Source organism: Patella vulgata, chromosome 9 (assembly GCF_932274485.2).
Source record: "Patella vulgata chromosome 9, xgPatVulg1.2, whole genome shotgun sequence".
NCBI lineage: Eukaryota > Metazoa > Mollusca > Gastropoda > Patellidae > Patella > Patella vulgata.
The window spans coordinates 19,111,983-19,129,183 of NC_065887.2; the positions used below are offsets into that span (position 1 = coordinate 19,111,983).

A 17,201-nucleotide genomic window follows, 5' to 3' on the forward strand; every position below is an offset into this window, starting at 1 on the left:
ATATTAGACGAAAGAAGTCCGTGGCTTAATATTAGACTAAGCCGACATGATATTAGAGTTATCTCCCCCACAATAACAACAACACGTGTGGAAAGTGAAATAGTATGATTATGAAAAAATAAATTAAATAATGTTATCTTAATACTTTGTCAGAGAAATGGGAAAAAATAAATTCAAGAAACGAGAAACAACGACGTTAGGTGAGTTTTCGTCTTTTAAATGATCACCACAAAGAATAGAATAAACAAATATGTTTGAATGACTTGTTCAATGTTTTTCTCTCAGTCTCAGTCTCACTCTCAAATTTTGTTTTGAAGAAAATACTAGGCACTAGGCCTACTCTTTTTCTGTTTTTAACTTTCTCCTATACATCAACCATATCTCAAATAGCCATTATAAAAGCTGGAGTAAGAGAAAGGCACCCCGACTCTTCTTGTTTGGTATACTAGGCAAAATAGAGATACAGAAGTCAAACCTGGGCGACATATGGAGTAAATCTCAAAATATATCTGCGAATGGAGTTAAATATTCATGCCTATAGTAGCATGGGAAAAGTATGGAATGTTGTTCCAGTTTTAGCATTTTAAATAAATTCCCTGTACCAGTTCAGATCTTAGAACCATAGATATTAAACTTCTTTATCTGGATATATTAACTGTTATGATTCTGTTCTATATATTCCCTTATTTCAATTCCAGAAGAAAGAAAGAAATCAAAGGAAAGCAAAACTGTGAAAAATAAAGAAAATGTAGCCATTAAGAAAACAAGTTCAACATATAGTGTAGATCAACTTTTAGATAAGGTAAAATAAACAGTCTTTTTAAAATTTTATATTTTGTTAGTGTTGAGGAAAAGATGCATACTGTCATACTGAATTTTAGTGATTTTTGGTGATGGCTTCCTATCTTTTTTCAATGATCACATTGTAGAATCTTGTGGATCATCTGATCAGCTTAGAATTATATGCATCGTTCAGATTGGGGAAATCAAGAACCCAATAAAGTCTGTGGGATTTTTGTTTCTTGTTGCTAAATTTTATTGTCCTTGTTTACTTTGTAGAATATTATGAATGTCCTACAGCAGTCCTAGTGACAAAGTATCAGCAGGTCTGCTTTAAATTATGGACAGCTGAGACGACTTAGCTACCGTGAGAATATGCTTCATTGCTGGGCAATCTTACTGTTTGTCCTTTATGTTTTTTGCAGGCTGAGGAGTTTTTAGATCAATTTGATTATGATTTAGCACAGAAGTTTTGTCAGAGAGCGTTGGAAGTGGACAATGAAAATGTTCGAGCCATAGAATTAACAGGAACAGTGTTATTAGAGATGGGTGATCCAGAATCAGCTCAACAGGTTTGGTTTGTTTTGTAGTAGAACTGTTAACAATGTTTTCTTTTTTGTTTTGAATTTACAGATAACTCATATATATTTAGTTACAAATATTCAAGACCATTAACTGTTATTACGTAACACAAACTTTGGGAAACTGGCTTTGCTTCGTAGATGAACTTACATGTGAGGCACTGGTTAGCTCAGGTTTCATTGCTGGCAACCTGTGTTAATATCTTGGATAGGAAATCACTATACGTGCACAATGATGATAAGGTGCAAAGGTTTTACCCAAGTATATTATACAGAACGGCTTCACTATTATGTTTATTTTAGCCATTTTAACTCCTGATTTATACTGAAATCAACAGGACTATGGTTAAACCCAGTGTATTTGTTCCTGTCATAATGTAATTGAAGGAAATTTGTTGATTTTTTCTCCAGTGTTTCTTAAGAGCTATAGAAATCAATCCAGATGATGGCCATGCTAAATATATGTATTTAGGTCAGATGTACAGTGGATTAGATGCAGTAAAATGTTTCCAGAAAGGAATAGAATTAATGTTAAAACAAAAGCAAAACGAAGATCAACAACCGGTACGTTTAAGCTTTGAACTTTTATTTTCAATGTCCAATGGGTGCCTGTGTACACTGACTGCCTGTGTACACATTGGCATGCATGTAAAAGAACCTGGCTGGGCAGTTGGTTTCGATTCCCTCCGGTTGTACGTGACAATGAGTAGGGTCACCTGTCCAACCTCGTCGGTTTTCTCCAGGTCCTCTGGTTTCTTCCCACTACGAAAGACCCCAACGTGCAAGGGAATTATTGAAATAAAATTGAACCATATGTTTGTGTCCAGTGGATATTAAACACCATTTCTCTCTCTCTCTCTCTCTCTCTCTCATTCTCTCTCTCTCTCTCTCTGTATTTGTTGAAAAGTGATTATTATTATTATTATTATTATTGCTTTGTTATTTTATAAGGTGACTGGAGCAGAAGGTGGAAAAAAAGAACCAAGTATAACACAAACGGATATATCTAACGCTTATTGTTCTATAGCAGAAATATATATGACAGATTCATGGTATGTTTTATCATTTTAATTAATTCACTGTATCTATGATTATTCAATATACACCTGCCAATTAATTCATCTGTTTTGTAGAAAGTTAGTGCCCGTTCGATTAAACATAATAAAGCCCATGCCATATACATACTCAATTAAACAGGCATTATACAAGAGTGAAACATTTAGATATAAATCATGTAAGACACTTAAAAGAGAGATTGTAAAGGTATGCAATAATAACTAGAAATACCAATATTATTGGAAACAAGAGTAACCTCCCTTTTGTATATGGAGTACACTGTCTTTCATATGCTGCTGCTTTTATTAGATACACATTATTACTACTCAGCAATATAGAAGATCCTTTATAATCCTTCTCCTGTGGAGGCTCTTTAATCACCTTGCTGGTCTCTGAATAATATGTCTCTAAACCAACTCAAGAGAATGTCTATTGTGGAATGTTTAGAATGGCTCCACTGCCAATATACCTCAAATCTTTCACATTTGCTTACAAGATCAACAGTTTATTTATCTTTCACATCCCATATTTTTAAAAACTATCAGTTTTGTGCATATGCACAAATATTATCACATCAGTCACTATTTTGACATCATTCTAACAATGTCAGTGATTGATAATAATCCTTTTCTTGACTTACTGGTAAGCATTTACCATTTGGAGACTGAAAAGAGGGCACAAGCTGATAATCAAATTCTAACTGGGTTTTTGATCCATGTATTTACACTTCCACTTATACCATCTTGATCTGTTCTTTAAAGTTTTGAAGCAGTAGCAGAAGAAAAATGTAAAGAAAACATTGATAGTGCCATCTTAGCTGATCCAAATAATCCTGAAGCTTATCAACAGAAGGCCAGTTTTCTCTTGTCTTTGGATAAAAAACAGGTAAAACAAATATATATACATTTAAACTTAATATGGATTAACAATTACTAGTGTAGATGTAGTGTTTAGATGATGGTACTCTCCTTGTTGCAATGTTGAATGTTTATAAAGCAGTAATTGTTATTCCAGAGTGATTTTAGTCTATTACTCTGCATTGCGTCTGCAATTACTAACTGCTACTTAAAGAAGTAAATGTTTCTAGTAGTTTATTACTGGTACTGATTTATCAGAAGAGATTACATGTGGTTTGGAAAATGATGTTCTGATGTGGATTCCGGGCTGTAATTGGAAGAATTGTGCCAGCCAATTGAAATTGTTTAGCCGTTATATAGCTTTCATTTGCATACCAGATAAAAGTTCTGTTGTATCATCCTATTTCTGATATCTAGAATTACCAGTAAAGACTGCTATTTTTAGAAGTGAAAACTCTGTTTAAAATCTTACCGAAGGCGGAGAAAGGCACCCATTTCCCAGGGAAATTGTGATTAAATAACTAAGTTGCTGTCCCAATTGAATTAAACGAAACAATTATGTCAAGGACTTTATAAACTACTGTGCTGGTATTAACACATGCCTGTTGTTAGTAGATAAATATTTTTGATCTCAACAGTGTTTTTGCCTTTGATTATAGTTATAAGTCCCGCATTTTATTGAATATGCACACATAATGTTTACTCACTTGAAAATATTCAATACTTGATTGTTACTTTCGTGCATTGCTGTTTCATATAAATCTTGTCTGTATGATGTTAAAGTTCTCAAGTGTATTTATTTGAATGACAATTTTACCAAGATTTAGGATTACACGATCACTCATTTGACCTAATATGGTATGTATCCCGACATTGTAATATTATGTATCATATATTGACAGGATGCTAGAATAGAAATAAACAAAAGTGTATCATTATGGTTACCTAAAGCTAAATGTAAAGAGGAAGATTTACCTGAAGAAGATTTTGATCCTGTACAGGTAAATAATACAAAACATTACCATTTACGCAGCCGCTGTGGCTTATTGAGTAAGGTGCTGGTTCACTAACCTGGAGGTCTTCGGTTCAATCCTGGTATTGGCCAAGAAAATTCCTGTGGATTGTCTGCTGTGGTTTCCCCTTGTTAGTAGTGCAGGACGAAGGGTTCTAGTCATTCGGATGGGAAGAAAAACGGTTCAATCCCGGTATTGGCCAACAAAGTTCTTGTGGATTTTCTGCTGTGGTTTCCCCTTGTTAGTAGTGCAGGATGGAGGGTGTCTAGTCATTCGGATGGGAAGAAAAACACAGGTCCTGTGTAAAGATTTGTGGGCATGTAAAAGAACCCTTGACAGTTGGAATTCAAAATAACAGTAGCAGTAGAGCAGCTGTGCAGTTGGATGTTAAATGTTTGCATTAGCTAAGTAGGATATTAAACCCGATTTTATTTTATTATTGATTAGTTAAATATTACAGTCAGAAAATACCCAGGTATTGAATGAGTATGTATCACTTTTCGTCATATACTTATATAATATATTAATATTTATATTTAAATATTTCCAGTCTGTGCCAATATCATATGAAACTAGAATAGCAACATGTAGAATATTACTAGAAGTAGAAGAATATCAGGTAAGAATTTCTAATTGTTTTCATCAACCTTTTGTTATGCTTATGTTTTGTGTACCTGTTATTTAGAAATAAAGTAAAAGTGTATGTACTTAGTCAAGTCAGATACCTTGCTAAATGTAGGTCACTGGTTTTGTATCACCTAGAGTTGTCTGAGAAAACTACATGTCACACATATGAGGCCATTACACTGTAACTGTAATGATTAAATTACAGTTACCACTACTTTCAGAAAGATGGCTGCAACTACTTTAAGATTCCCTACAGTAATCATTAAATTACAATTACTTTGGGAAAGCAGTATCTATAGGTGGTTTGAAAAAAGCAACCCCTCTCTATAGGTTGTCTGAAAAGAGTAAGCCTCTCTATATAGATGGTTTGAAAAGAGTAAGCCTCTCTACATAGATGGTTTGAAAAGAGTAAGCCTCTCTACATAGATGGTTTGAAAAGAGTAAGCCTCTCTATATAGATGGTTTGAAAAGAGTACGCCTCCCTCGATAGATGGTTTCAAAAGAATAAACCTCTCTACATAGGTATTTTGAAAAGAGTACGCCTCCCTCTATAGGTGGTTTGAAAAGAATACGCCTCCCTCTATAGGTGGTTTGAAAAGAGTACGCTTCCAGTACACTGGATCCGAAAAGTATGTAATCAGTCAAACAGTGTATGAACTATACACACTACACACTATAATATTCAATATATATTTATTTTATTAGACATCTATAGATGTAGCTGAAGGTTTATTGGATGAGAACGATGAAGATCCTCAAGTCTGGTATTTGATTGGTTGGGCTAACTATCTACATGGGGATGATTATAAAGGAAATGCCAGATATTATCTTCAGAAAGCAAAGAAGGTTTAAACTTTTATTACTTTGCATTTAACAAGCAAAAACATGTTTTGAAAATCTGTTTATTAATTTTATTCACTATGCATTTAAAGCTTCAAAGTAGTGGATAACTTATTGTGTCACATTAATCTCTGCACATAATCCTATAATCTTTAAAAACAACTGTTCTTTATGTCTCTGTTACTCTGAGAAAAATTATAATCGTTGTTCTAGTAAAGACAAAATGAACAATTTGTGGAATATTCTTGTAAATGTTCTTGAAGAAAAATGTTCAAATTAACTTGGTGAGAACAACTCCTATCAATATTAGTTGTGTTTCAATTTTTAATGGTATAGCCAATTGCCTTGAGAACCCTCTTGAGGTCTCTTTTCTTCATTTGCAGAATTTGCTGTGATTATATATAATTACCAGAGGGGTAGAATATATTTTACAGTGTACCTTGGACTTAAATATTTTTTTCTAATAAAGATTTTTTTTTTTTAATTGAATATTTTTATTTCTAGGTTTATGCAAAGACGAAATATCAAGATGAGGAATTATTAAAACATATAGAAGAATTATTAAATGAAATACCTACAGGTAAGGTCTATACATGTATAAATAGTGTTTCAACACTACTCATTGTTATCAATAAATATACTTTCATTCTGTAAATGAAATGGGGTATAATATCCCACAGTATGCTTTAAGAGAAATTTTGTCTGGACAGCTTTACCACGGCCTACTTTTAAATGAATTCCAACTGTTAATTTTTTTTTTACGTGCATGCAAACGTGTGAATGGGACGTTGGTTTTTCATGTCATCTAAATGACTAGACAGGGTTTCTTGCCAGACTTTCCATCCTGTACCTCTGACAAAGGGAAATCACCTGTCATTTTGGCTAAAAAGTCCATTGAAATACAAGTGTTTAATAATATGGGTTTCTCAGGCCATGACCCCAGCGGTAGAGACATGATATGGTACTCTAAAACGAATTGATTTGACCACTTCATGATGTATCACAGTGATATAAAATAGAGAGCAGTTACCCTACTTAGTAACAGAACACAATTTTTTGAGAAACAATTACTGGTTTAAATGAATAATCAGGACAAGCGATTGTTTCCCCATAAAAATTGTGTTCTTTTAATGTGTTTGCCAATTGCTAAATGCCACTTAAAAATTATATTTAGTGTTATAGAAAGAGAAAGCATACTCTGCCTCATGCATGACAATAGAAATGTACATGTGTAGCTCAAGATGATTTATAATAATTCCACTATCATTATCCTTTACAGCTGAAAATGATGATCAAGATGTAGAAGAAGATGATGGGGTTCTGATTCATGATGATGATTTAGATGACGTTCAAAGTTCAGATGATGAAGATGTGGAAGAAAGTATGGAACATTGATGTTAAATTTAAAATGTACAAAAATTGTAAAAATAAAAAAATATATAAAGGTGAATCCATAGTTGTTCTTTTTTAAAGGAAAAATTTGATAAAACTCTTGGTCTCAATGATTAAGGAGGGCTATAAAATATTCCACATTAATTGAAAGATATGGGATCACAGTGGGTAAGATGCTGGCTCGCTAGCCTGGAGGTCGAGTGTTTGATCCCTGCATTAGCCGAAAAAGTTCATACAGATTTTCCGGAGTGGTTCTCCCTTGTCAGTGATGCAGGACAGAGGGCCTGACAAGGACAGCTGTGCTAGTCATTCGGATGGGACGGAAAACCGAGGTCCCGTGTACACATTGGCGTGCACGTAAAAGATCCCTTGACAGTTGGAATTTGATATAAGAGTAAGTCGTAGTGCTGCTGTCCGGGCAAAATTTCCCTCATGGCACACTGTATGGTGTACGCCCGTCTTCATTAGCCCAGTCTGGAGTAGGACGTTAAACCCCATTTCATTTCATTTCATTTAATTGAAGTATAGGAACCAAATGATCCTTTTTACCCAGCAGATCGCTAAATACTACACTAAAATATGTTATATTTATACCTAAATATCTCAAAAAACATCTGTAGCTCATCCCACCTTGTGGCACTTTATGTCTCTGATAAATTGTTGTCATATGATTTTCCAAGGCTACCTGTATTTCACACAGAAATCGTTACCATTGACGTTAAAATGATCATATTAGTCTCAAATGGCAATTTCATTTACAAGAAAATCATTGTTAACATATGTAATTCAGAAAGGTGCTGATGAATCTGTCTAAAATATTTTATTCTCCTCCATAAAATCAACTGTATAGATCTAGACTACCTGATTTATTTACAATAACCTTAATACTTATAACTGTAAATATATTAAACATATAATATATACAATATATCATTATAAAGTATTAAACAACCAGCATACGGTATATACATGTATACCGGTATAGAATTTAATCCTCCAATATTCCTTTCACTTACAAATAAAATATTTTAATCTTGATTTACCTAACTACTAAAATTCTTTCTTGTGATGAGTACATGTATATCAATGAACTATTTTGATAAAAGAATTTTTCATATATAGGAAATAGATCAACAAAAAGATCTCTCATTTTAAATAATTAGGTGTGTTTAGGTTTTTTTAAAATATATTACATGAAACAAAATGCATTTTCTTGATAAAGAGTTCTAATGCCTTTTGAATGTTAACTGATAACTACTTTTATATTTTTATACAGCTGGTTTTAACTCAGTAATATAAGTATAGAAACAGATAGTCAATTATACAACAGTGGACAGAGTCAGAACTTCCAGCAATCAAACTTATATGAGTGTAACTAAGAGAACAGCATTTTATCAGACATACTATTCTCCAAATACAGAATGACTAAGACAGTCATTCCAGCAAAAATTACATCATATTAAAATATGTTGCATCAAGCTAATATGATAGATTATACTTGTAAAAGCAATTAGACATTTCCAATAATATGTAATCATCATACAGACAGTATTGCACTAGAAAATATAAACAAAATATGTCATGGAATAATAACAAAATGAATAGATAGTTTATTATAGTTGATTTTATATCATATTATTATAGTTGATTCGTAATATATTGTGACCAGATGAATTTTGAATGACATATTTAGTCAGAATAAATATTCAACAATTAAAACTAATATTCAATCAAAAATCCGCTCTCATATTAACTGAGCACTTCAATTCAAGAAAAATGTACTTCTAACATTTAAATGCCAGTAATATGGACATAAAAATACCTATAATTCTGTTCTAATAGAAATTAAAATTCAATCAAAAATTCTCTTTTGAATAGGTTTTGACATAATATGTAGTCTTAATTAATGTCAGAGTTTCCCATACTACAACCTTTTTTTTTTTTTTTTTTACAAAATGACTTGTATATGTTTATTTAGTCATTCAAAGCAAAATTTTCTCTGATAATTCACAAATGGTGAGTGTGATGTTTATAAACATTGATAATAATAAACTGGAGATGGTAAGTTTTTAGGAATTATAATAAATTAGAACATAAACTGGTCCCAACAACACAACTTTTTGCAAGATGCCATTTTAAATTTTAATGTGCTCTACATACATGTACCAAGAACCCTTTAAACCTAGGATAGGAATAAAATCTACACAAATTGAACTTGTATACTTTGTATAATACACAATACAGTCTGACTGCCCAACAATAACACACAAAACAGAACAAATAAAACAAGAGTAGGATATAGTCTTACTTTAACTCAAGTCAAATATTAAACTGTCAAGCACAATTTGGCTGTTGAATATCAATTTGTGCTATTTTTCTACTCTACTGGTTGTCTTACAGTTATATAATGTTTTTAGCATCAAATATATTTTTATCTCGGTAACTTTAATTAATTTCCAATCAATGATTGTGCATTTAGTCTCTTGAATGTAAAAGATATATATCGTTCATTGTAAAATATTAACAGTAACAAGCAACTACGCAGGGTTACAACTGAGAACTTCAAAATCACAAAAGTAAGACTGTTGATTAAAGGACTGAAAATCGAGCATTTATTATTGTGGCAATGGTATATTATAGAGGCTTTTCTTGTCAAAACTTGAAATTTTCAATATATCTATTTTTGAATTATTATACAAGAATGGTCAGCTCTTTATTTATGTCTTACATAATGCATCCTTAATATTTAACATTATATAAAGCATTAAGTATAGAATCAATCAATACATTCAATAATTGTAATAAAAAGAAAAATTGGAACGTATATATTATGTATGTCTTGATTCACAAAGTATCTGAATTTGACTAGATCATTGACCTATTTAGTTGTCAGCCCACACACATATCTGCATTTAAAATTACACACCTACAGATTCTGCCATTTATGAATGACCCCAAAAAGCTTGGTTCCTCCACAACCTAAGTTTAACAAAAATGATTTTCACAAACTTTGGAGGAGCAAACACTGAATTTCAACATAATGGTCAACTTTGCCCAACCAGAGTAAACCCAAATATAATGCAAAGTATTCAAATCATATAATACAAAATTTACAACCATGTTTCATTTGTACTTGTACAACCATGTCCCATTTGTCAAGACTAATCTCCATAAAAATGTTTTTTTTAAAAAGAGGAATGTGTAAATGGGATTAGTTGCATTTTGAAACAGAGCTTGTCATTAAATATGAATCACATTAAAATTAAAATCAATTATTAATATCACACTCTATTTTCACTGGCATGAACTAGTTCTTCTACTTTATCAATGACGGCATCAATAAATGGTCTCTCCATGGGATTCACAGACATCAACCAGGTAACTGTTTCTTCTATCTTATTACTGAATCTGTTAAAACAATAAATATAAAGAACTGACAGATTCCAAGTCATATACCACACACTAATATGAGACAATTCACAAGTTATTTATAAGCACTCAATGATCCCATACAGGTTATGAAATAATACATTATTTTCTTATGGAAGTACTATTTATCCACATGAGAATCCCAGAATCAACTCTCTAGAGCATTGGATAACTGGAATATTAAATGAATTAGAATATCTGGACCATGTAATAATGTAATGTTAGAATGGATAATCAAGAATTCATTATTATTGTAGTAATGGTACTTGACAACCAAGACTATAAAATAATTTGATTAAAATTTTCAACATATTCATGTTTCATTATATATTTTTAACTTAAGAACGACCAGCTCTTAATCTAAGTCTTACATATTGCATCTTTAACTGAAACAAAATATACATGCAAACAAATCCAACATTTGCCAACATTAAGTTTGACTTAAATGGATATATTTTAGAATCATGTAGGTATTACATACATGTAATAAACAGAAACTTACCCTGAATTTTCTTTAAATTTTAAATTTCTACCGAGAACAGCTAAAGCTATACTATCACCCCTCTGATAGACTTTCTCAAACGGTGATTCTAGAAATGCCATGGCATATAATACACATCCTAATGACTGCAAAAAAAGAGACATATTATTAAGATAATTCTTATTAAGGCACATAATATAACCAATCTTGTGTACAACAAAATTGAAATTAGTTAAAAAGGCTGCTTCTGTTTAATTTTCTAAAACAAAAATGTACTCAAGATCATGTGCCATCACTGATCCAAATAACTAATTCAGTACTTTTAACAAGCAAGAATAATTTATTACACAAAAATGGAAATCTCAAACATACCCAGATGTCTGTTCTCTCATCTACAGTAGAGTTAGTTTCAACATTAAATAATTCAGGAGCTCTATATAACATAGAACAACGTTCAGCTGCTATATCCTATAAACATAATAACACAAAAATTGTAGATCATGAAGGGCATTTTATAAAAAAAATATTGGTGTGCTTTAACATAACCCTCTCATCAGAATGATTTGTGAGTACCAATATTAGGCAGTACGGATACAGACCACCAATTTTTTTTCCCTGTAGCTTTCAATGATGCATGTATGATTTATCTCATAATTTACATCTGGAAATTGTGAACAGTTCAATAATCCTGTTTAACCCAATAAACATCGCAGTAAATATCATTACTTTGGTGCTAATGATACAAGCTTGCCTGTGGGGCTGTGAGGCTAAAATGCAATTGCCTAAAGGATAATTAGTCGTTCAAAATGCCTACCTGCAAAGCTCTACCTTCAGCTGATGTTTTTATTTCTACTCTGGCTTTAGCTGCTGATCCAAGATCCATTATAATAGGTGTAGAATCATCTGCTATCATTATATTAGCTGGTTTTATATCCCTATAAATATAATACATTCCTATCATTTTATGTAGATACCTACTTCCTATCAGATTTTGGATTACTGATACCACATAATATAGTAATACAGTTATCCTGAATGTATAAGGATATGCATTGCATGTTAATCCTGTTGGTAAAAGTCTCCGATTAATAAATCAAATAAACAACATATACCAGTATTTCCTGAGCAGAACAAAATACAATGGAATTTGCTGCATTTTTACCTGTGAGCATATGGTGGATTATAATGATGCATGGCTTTTAATCCATTACAAATTCCCAAGAACATGGTCCATAGTTCGGGTTCTGCCATTTTCTCCCCTTTTTTCTTTAATCTCTCCATCATATCTTCTACTGAACCTCTCTTAAACCAGAATAAATAAATCATAAGTGAAAATAAACGAAGGACATTGAATGCATAAATGAAAAAAACTATTTGGATTGATTTCTTTATGAATTTCTTATTTACATTAATTTCTTGATGGATCTAGACTCACCCTGTAGAAAGGCATGACTATCAAAACTTCACTAACAACATCAACAGCCTTGGTATAATGATTTATGGGATTTAATGTTGATTCTTCAAGGGGGATAATGTTGATATGATGGAATGTCTTCATTATTTCTACTTCCTGCATGGCAACTTTTTCATCTTCTTTGGAATGACAAGTAATTCTCTTCAGTGCCAACAGTTTATGAGTTTGTGCATCTTCTACAAGATCAATGTAGCTAAAACCACTGAAATATTAACCCCATACATTCACATGAAACTATTTGATTGCATTAGGGAGTAATAACTATTTCATAATTAGAAGCAAAATCCACCATATTTTTTATAAATATTTTCGAAATTATGTTTAAATTTTAAGCTTTGTTTAACAATAAGTCTTTATTAATAAAACACCAGCAGTTGCCATGCAAGATATATGCCCACATTTTGCAAGAGATGGATAGAGAACAATCTAAAAAAAAATGGTGATTTTTCATACAATCAGTGGCCACAATGCAGTAAGTTATGGTCTGAAATGAGTGAATATCGAAAGAAACTGAAATCTTTGAATATAAACATATATTTTAAGTTTCACCAAAATCGGACAAAAACTGTGACCTCTAGAGGATCAAAAAGCTTTGTTTTACATACTTTTACACTATTTGTGTACAAGGAGCAGCTATTTTGTCAGGCAGTTTCGTTTCAATTTTTCCAAAATTTGAACTCAATCTTCATTATAGTATGACAGTGATATATTTAAATGGTTTATAATCGGATAAAAATGTGATTTTAAATGGTTTATAATCGGCTAAAAATGTTATTTTTCGTACAATGATGGGCCATAACCCAGGAAGTTAAGGTCCGATACATGCCAATATCTAAAGTTTCTTCAAAATCGGATAAAAATTATGAGGGCGGACAGGGGCAAAGCCAAAATACGTCCACGTGAAAAGGTGGCCATTTAACAATCGTTTATTTTCATAAAAGGCGTAATACAAGGGCAATATGTGTCCAGTACACTAGCAAATGAAATGGGAGTTACGACAATAACCTACATATTTTAAAATTTAAAGTCTAAAAACATTTGGTTTAGCAATGGTAGTAAGCTTGCATTGTTAGAAAGTAGAAACTATAAGCATGATATAACATATTTATGTATTTACCCTTCTCCAATTCTTGATCTAGTGTAAAAACGACGATTGTTGATATTTACAGACTCTTTACCACAGACACAGCCCATTTTTAATATTAAACTGATACCATAAGTATTCATCAGATGCTGACAGTATCTTTCATCAAACTTGTTTAGCAGGCTAATTGCAAAGGCCAACAAATATGCTAAGTCATAACCATAAAATCTAAAAAGATAATAATAACTTCTAGTACTCACAGATACATGCTATGTACATTCAAGTATTTGAATCTAAACAGTTTTGCAAGGCTATTTGAACAATTTTTAGTGCCAATTTTCAATTAAACCTAACAAAACTTTATCTGTTTTGGATCTCCTTTGAGATACTGCTACTTGCTTAAACCAATCAAATCAAATAGTAAATTAGTAATGATTTGAAATATTTAAATCTATAGCTTGAAGAAATCTGAAAATTTCCCCAAAGTCTTAACAGTTATCATTGCATCTTCAAATAGCATTCAAATAATGAATTACAATATATGAATAATAAGCATTCAATGTGACCATAATAACACTGTAAGCCATAAAATCTCTTGATGTTTCAATCATCTAACAATACAGTGTTGATTAAATCATAAAAGTAAATGCATGTGAATCTTGCACATTCATTCAAAATGACAAAACCTGGCTTTATCATTCTGATTCTGTGGTATAGTGAATCATCAAAAAAGCTATTTTACAGTCATTGACTGAGTGAGCTAGGTCTGCAAAAAGTACATGCTCCAGATCAGACATTTTAGATTAAATATGTGTTTAGTCATGGGGGCAATCTGTTTAAAATACAGATCTATATTATGTTATTTTTTTTTCATACTTTCAATGGCCTCTACTACATGAAGATCTGTGCATGGAAGGTCATGTCTGAGGTGATACAAGTGGCTTTTGACCCTATGACATCAGACACTTGATTAACCAATCAGCGTTGATGTTTCGTGCACCTCACACCAAAAGGTTGTCGTAACAGACCGTTTCATTGGCTAATTCCTCACATCATCCTGAACTCTTCCAGATCATAGTGTAGTAAAGACAAGTAAAACGAAATTTTGAATATAAAAGATGAAACGAAATAGGATCTGTGTTTTAATCAGATTGGTCATGGGGCCAGATGTCATTAGACGAAATGGCTAAAAGGTTTGTCTTTTAGATTTTTGTTTTTAACTACAATACAATAACAAATAAATCTCTCAAAAAAAACTTTAAAACTACAGTGTCTATTAATAATATAAATATCCAACAACTATAATAATTCAAATAAGCTGACAGTGCAACAAAAATTTAATGTGAAATGAAGGTACTAAGAAGAACGACATACAGCATTCAAATTAATGCAATTCTTCATCCTTCTGAGTGTAACCAGTTGCCCAGATAATTATGTCAGTGTGGAGAATGATCACTAGTCCGCGGTTGTACTAGTCCGCCAATATCTATTATTGCGATTTTTACGATTGATGATCACATGTAAATGCACACCCATAACAAACTCTGACAATAATACTAATGCACCCACCCTGACAATGAAATGTAACGCACCCACATTGACAATGAAATGTAAAGCACCAACCCCGACCGAGAATGAAATGTAATACACCAACCCCGACAATGCAATGTAATGCACCAATCCTGACAATGATATGTACGCAATGCACCCATACTGACAAAGGTATGTAACCATTTCTCCAAGAATTGATTGAATTCAATATAAGAATAGGCCGGTAATGCCGCTATCAGGCCAAAGTTTCCCTCATATTACACTGTATGGTGTATGCCCGTCTTCATTAGCCCAATCGTAGCAGAACAGTAGGACATTAAACCCCATTTCATTTCATTTAATTGTCCTATAACAGAAATTTTCTAGGTGCAGTGGCATTTCTCCATCGATTTCCAACTGTGACAGGTTCTTTTATGTGCATGCCAATGTGTACACAGAGGCTTGTTTTTGTCCCATCTACACAACTAGACACTGTTCTTTGCCACGAAAGGGAGAAACCACGATGCAAAATCTAGAGGAACTTACTTGACCAACACAAGGATCAGTGTACATAATCAAACTGTATATTACGCGGAAGATGGCCAACAACCCGACATTTTATACGCTACATTACGAAATTTTTAATGTTGTATTGTCAGGTTTTAGAATGCTGTGATGTCGTGTTGTCATAGTGTCAGATTAAAATGTTGTGATGTCGCCTTATGAAGTGGACTTTTATAGCGGTGGACTAGTGCACTAGTGAACCCCTCTCGTCAGTTTCATGCTATCAATAATATTGATTAGCCGATTTAAATAATCACCATTGATTAATTTATTATATAACAATTTAAGTTTGAGAATACCACTGATGTGATTTACAAAACTGCACAATATCTATAATCCTAGACCTACATAAGTACGTATTTTTTTTTTTTTCAGAGACTTCAAGTTCACTACAACAAAACACTATAACAAAATAGTACAATTTCAATAATGAATCAAGTCAATCAGATATCGATCATTACAAAGTCTTTTGGGCCTGGGTTCCATGCCACTGTCGCTTTTAAATCCTTTCACTGGTTTATCGTGTAAATGACAACGTTTCAATGGGCCTAGATACTTTAGTAACGAAATATGATAGTCCTAGTACCTGGAGTCCAGGTATTAGGACTCTCATATTTCGTTACTAGAGTAACTACAATGGGCCTATTCAAGTAAAATGTTTTGGCCGCGTTGGGATTGAGCAGACGATTATTATTACCGAATACCGGGTATTTATTTCCTATTCATTGAATACAAGCCATAAAAGATAGACAATGATTATTTACTAAATCAAACGTTTCTGTTTGAATTCAAAAATCAGTTATAATATCTATAATCCTAGACCTACATAAGTACGTATTTTTTTTTTTTTCAGAGACTTCAAGTTCACTACAACAAAACACTATAACAAAATAGTACAATTTCAATAATGAATCGAGTCAATCAGATATCGATCATTACAAAGTCTTTTGGGCCTGGGTTCCATGCCACTGTCGCTTTTAAATCCTTTCACTGTTTATCGTGTAAATGACAACGTTTCAATGGGCCTAGATACTTTAGTAACGAAATATGATAGTCCTAGTACCTGGAGTCCAGGTATTAGGACTCTCATATTTCGTTACTAGAGTAACTACAATGGGCCTATTCAAGTAAAATGTTTTGGCCGCGTTGGGATTGAGCAGACGATTATTATTACCGAATACCGGGTATTTATTTCCTATTCATTGAATACAAGCCATAAAAGATAGACAATGATTATTTACTAAATCAAACGTTTCTGTTTGAATTCAAAAATCAGTTATATCAAGAATGTTTGAACATTTATCCTATAAATTTGTGGAAAAGGTGTTAGATTCATACGTTTTGTTAATTTCCTTTAAACACTGACAACAAAACCTGCCATATTGGAAATTATAAATTGTAAATCGAGAGAATCGATAGCAGTTGGTGAAACGAAGTACACAATTAATCAATTATCACCAATGATAAAATAGAATATTCAAGGCATAATTCAT

At 32.3% G+C, this 17,201-nt stretch overlaps 2 protein-coding genes across 4 annotated transcripts; one reads left to right on the forward strand and one right to left on the reverse strand.

Moving 5' to 3' along the window:
* The first annotated feature begins 53 nt into the window (after window positions 1-53).
* On the forward strand, window positions 54-7,204 carry LOC126831550 (uncharacterized). Its single transcript, XM_050562099.2, has 11 exons — window positions 54-200; window positions 699-802; window positions 1,206-1,352; window positions 1,773-1,925; window positions 2,313-2,413; window positions 3,179-3,302; window positions 4,177-4,275; window positions 4,838-4,906; window positions 5,620-5,760; window positions 6,259-6,334; window positions 7,034-7,204. Exons 1-11 carry the CDS (start codon window positions 158-160, stop codon window positions 7,147-7,149), a joined length of 1,173 nt encoding a protein of 390 aa, XP_050418056.2. The 5' UTR covers window positions 54-157; the 3' UTR covers window positions 7,150-7,204.
* Window positions 7,175-17,084, reverse strand: LOC126831551 (serine/threonine-protein kinase 16). Of its 3 annotated transcripts, none has more exons than XM_050562101.2 (8): window positions 17,047-17,084; window positions 13,648-13,842; window positions 12,492-12,732; window positions 12,219-12,358; window positions 11,871-11,991; window positions 11,429-11,524; window positions 11,078-11,202; window positions 7,175-10,554 (listed from the first exon to the last, which is right to left on the reverse strand). In XM_050562101.2, exons 2-8 carry the CDS (start codon window positions 13,755-13,757, stop codon window positions 10,428-10,430), a joined length of 960 nt encoding a protein of 319 aa, XP_050418058.2. In that variant the 5' UTR covers window positions 13,758-13,842; window positions 17,047-17,084; the 3' UTR covers window positions 7,175-10,427. The 3 variants fall into 3 exon arrangements, with proteins under 3 accessions (XP_050418058.2, XP_050418059.2, XP_055959178.1); XM_050562102.2 differs by having other exon boundaries at window positions 13,648-13,822; window positions 17,047-17,072; XM_056103203.1 differs by lacking the exon at window positions 17,047-17,084 and adding an exon at window positions 16,413-16,486.
* Window positions 17,085-17,201: the final 117 nt, after the last annotated feature.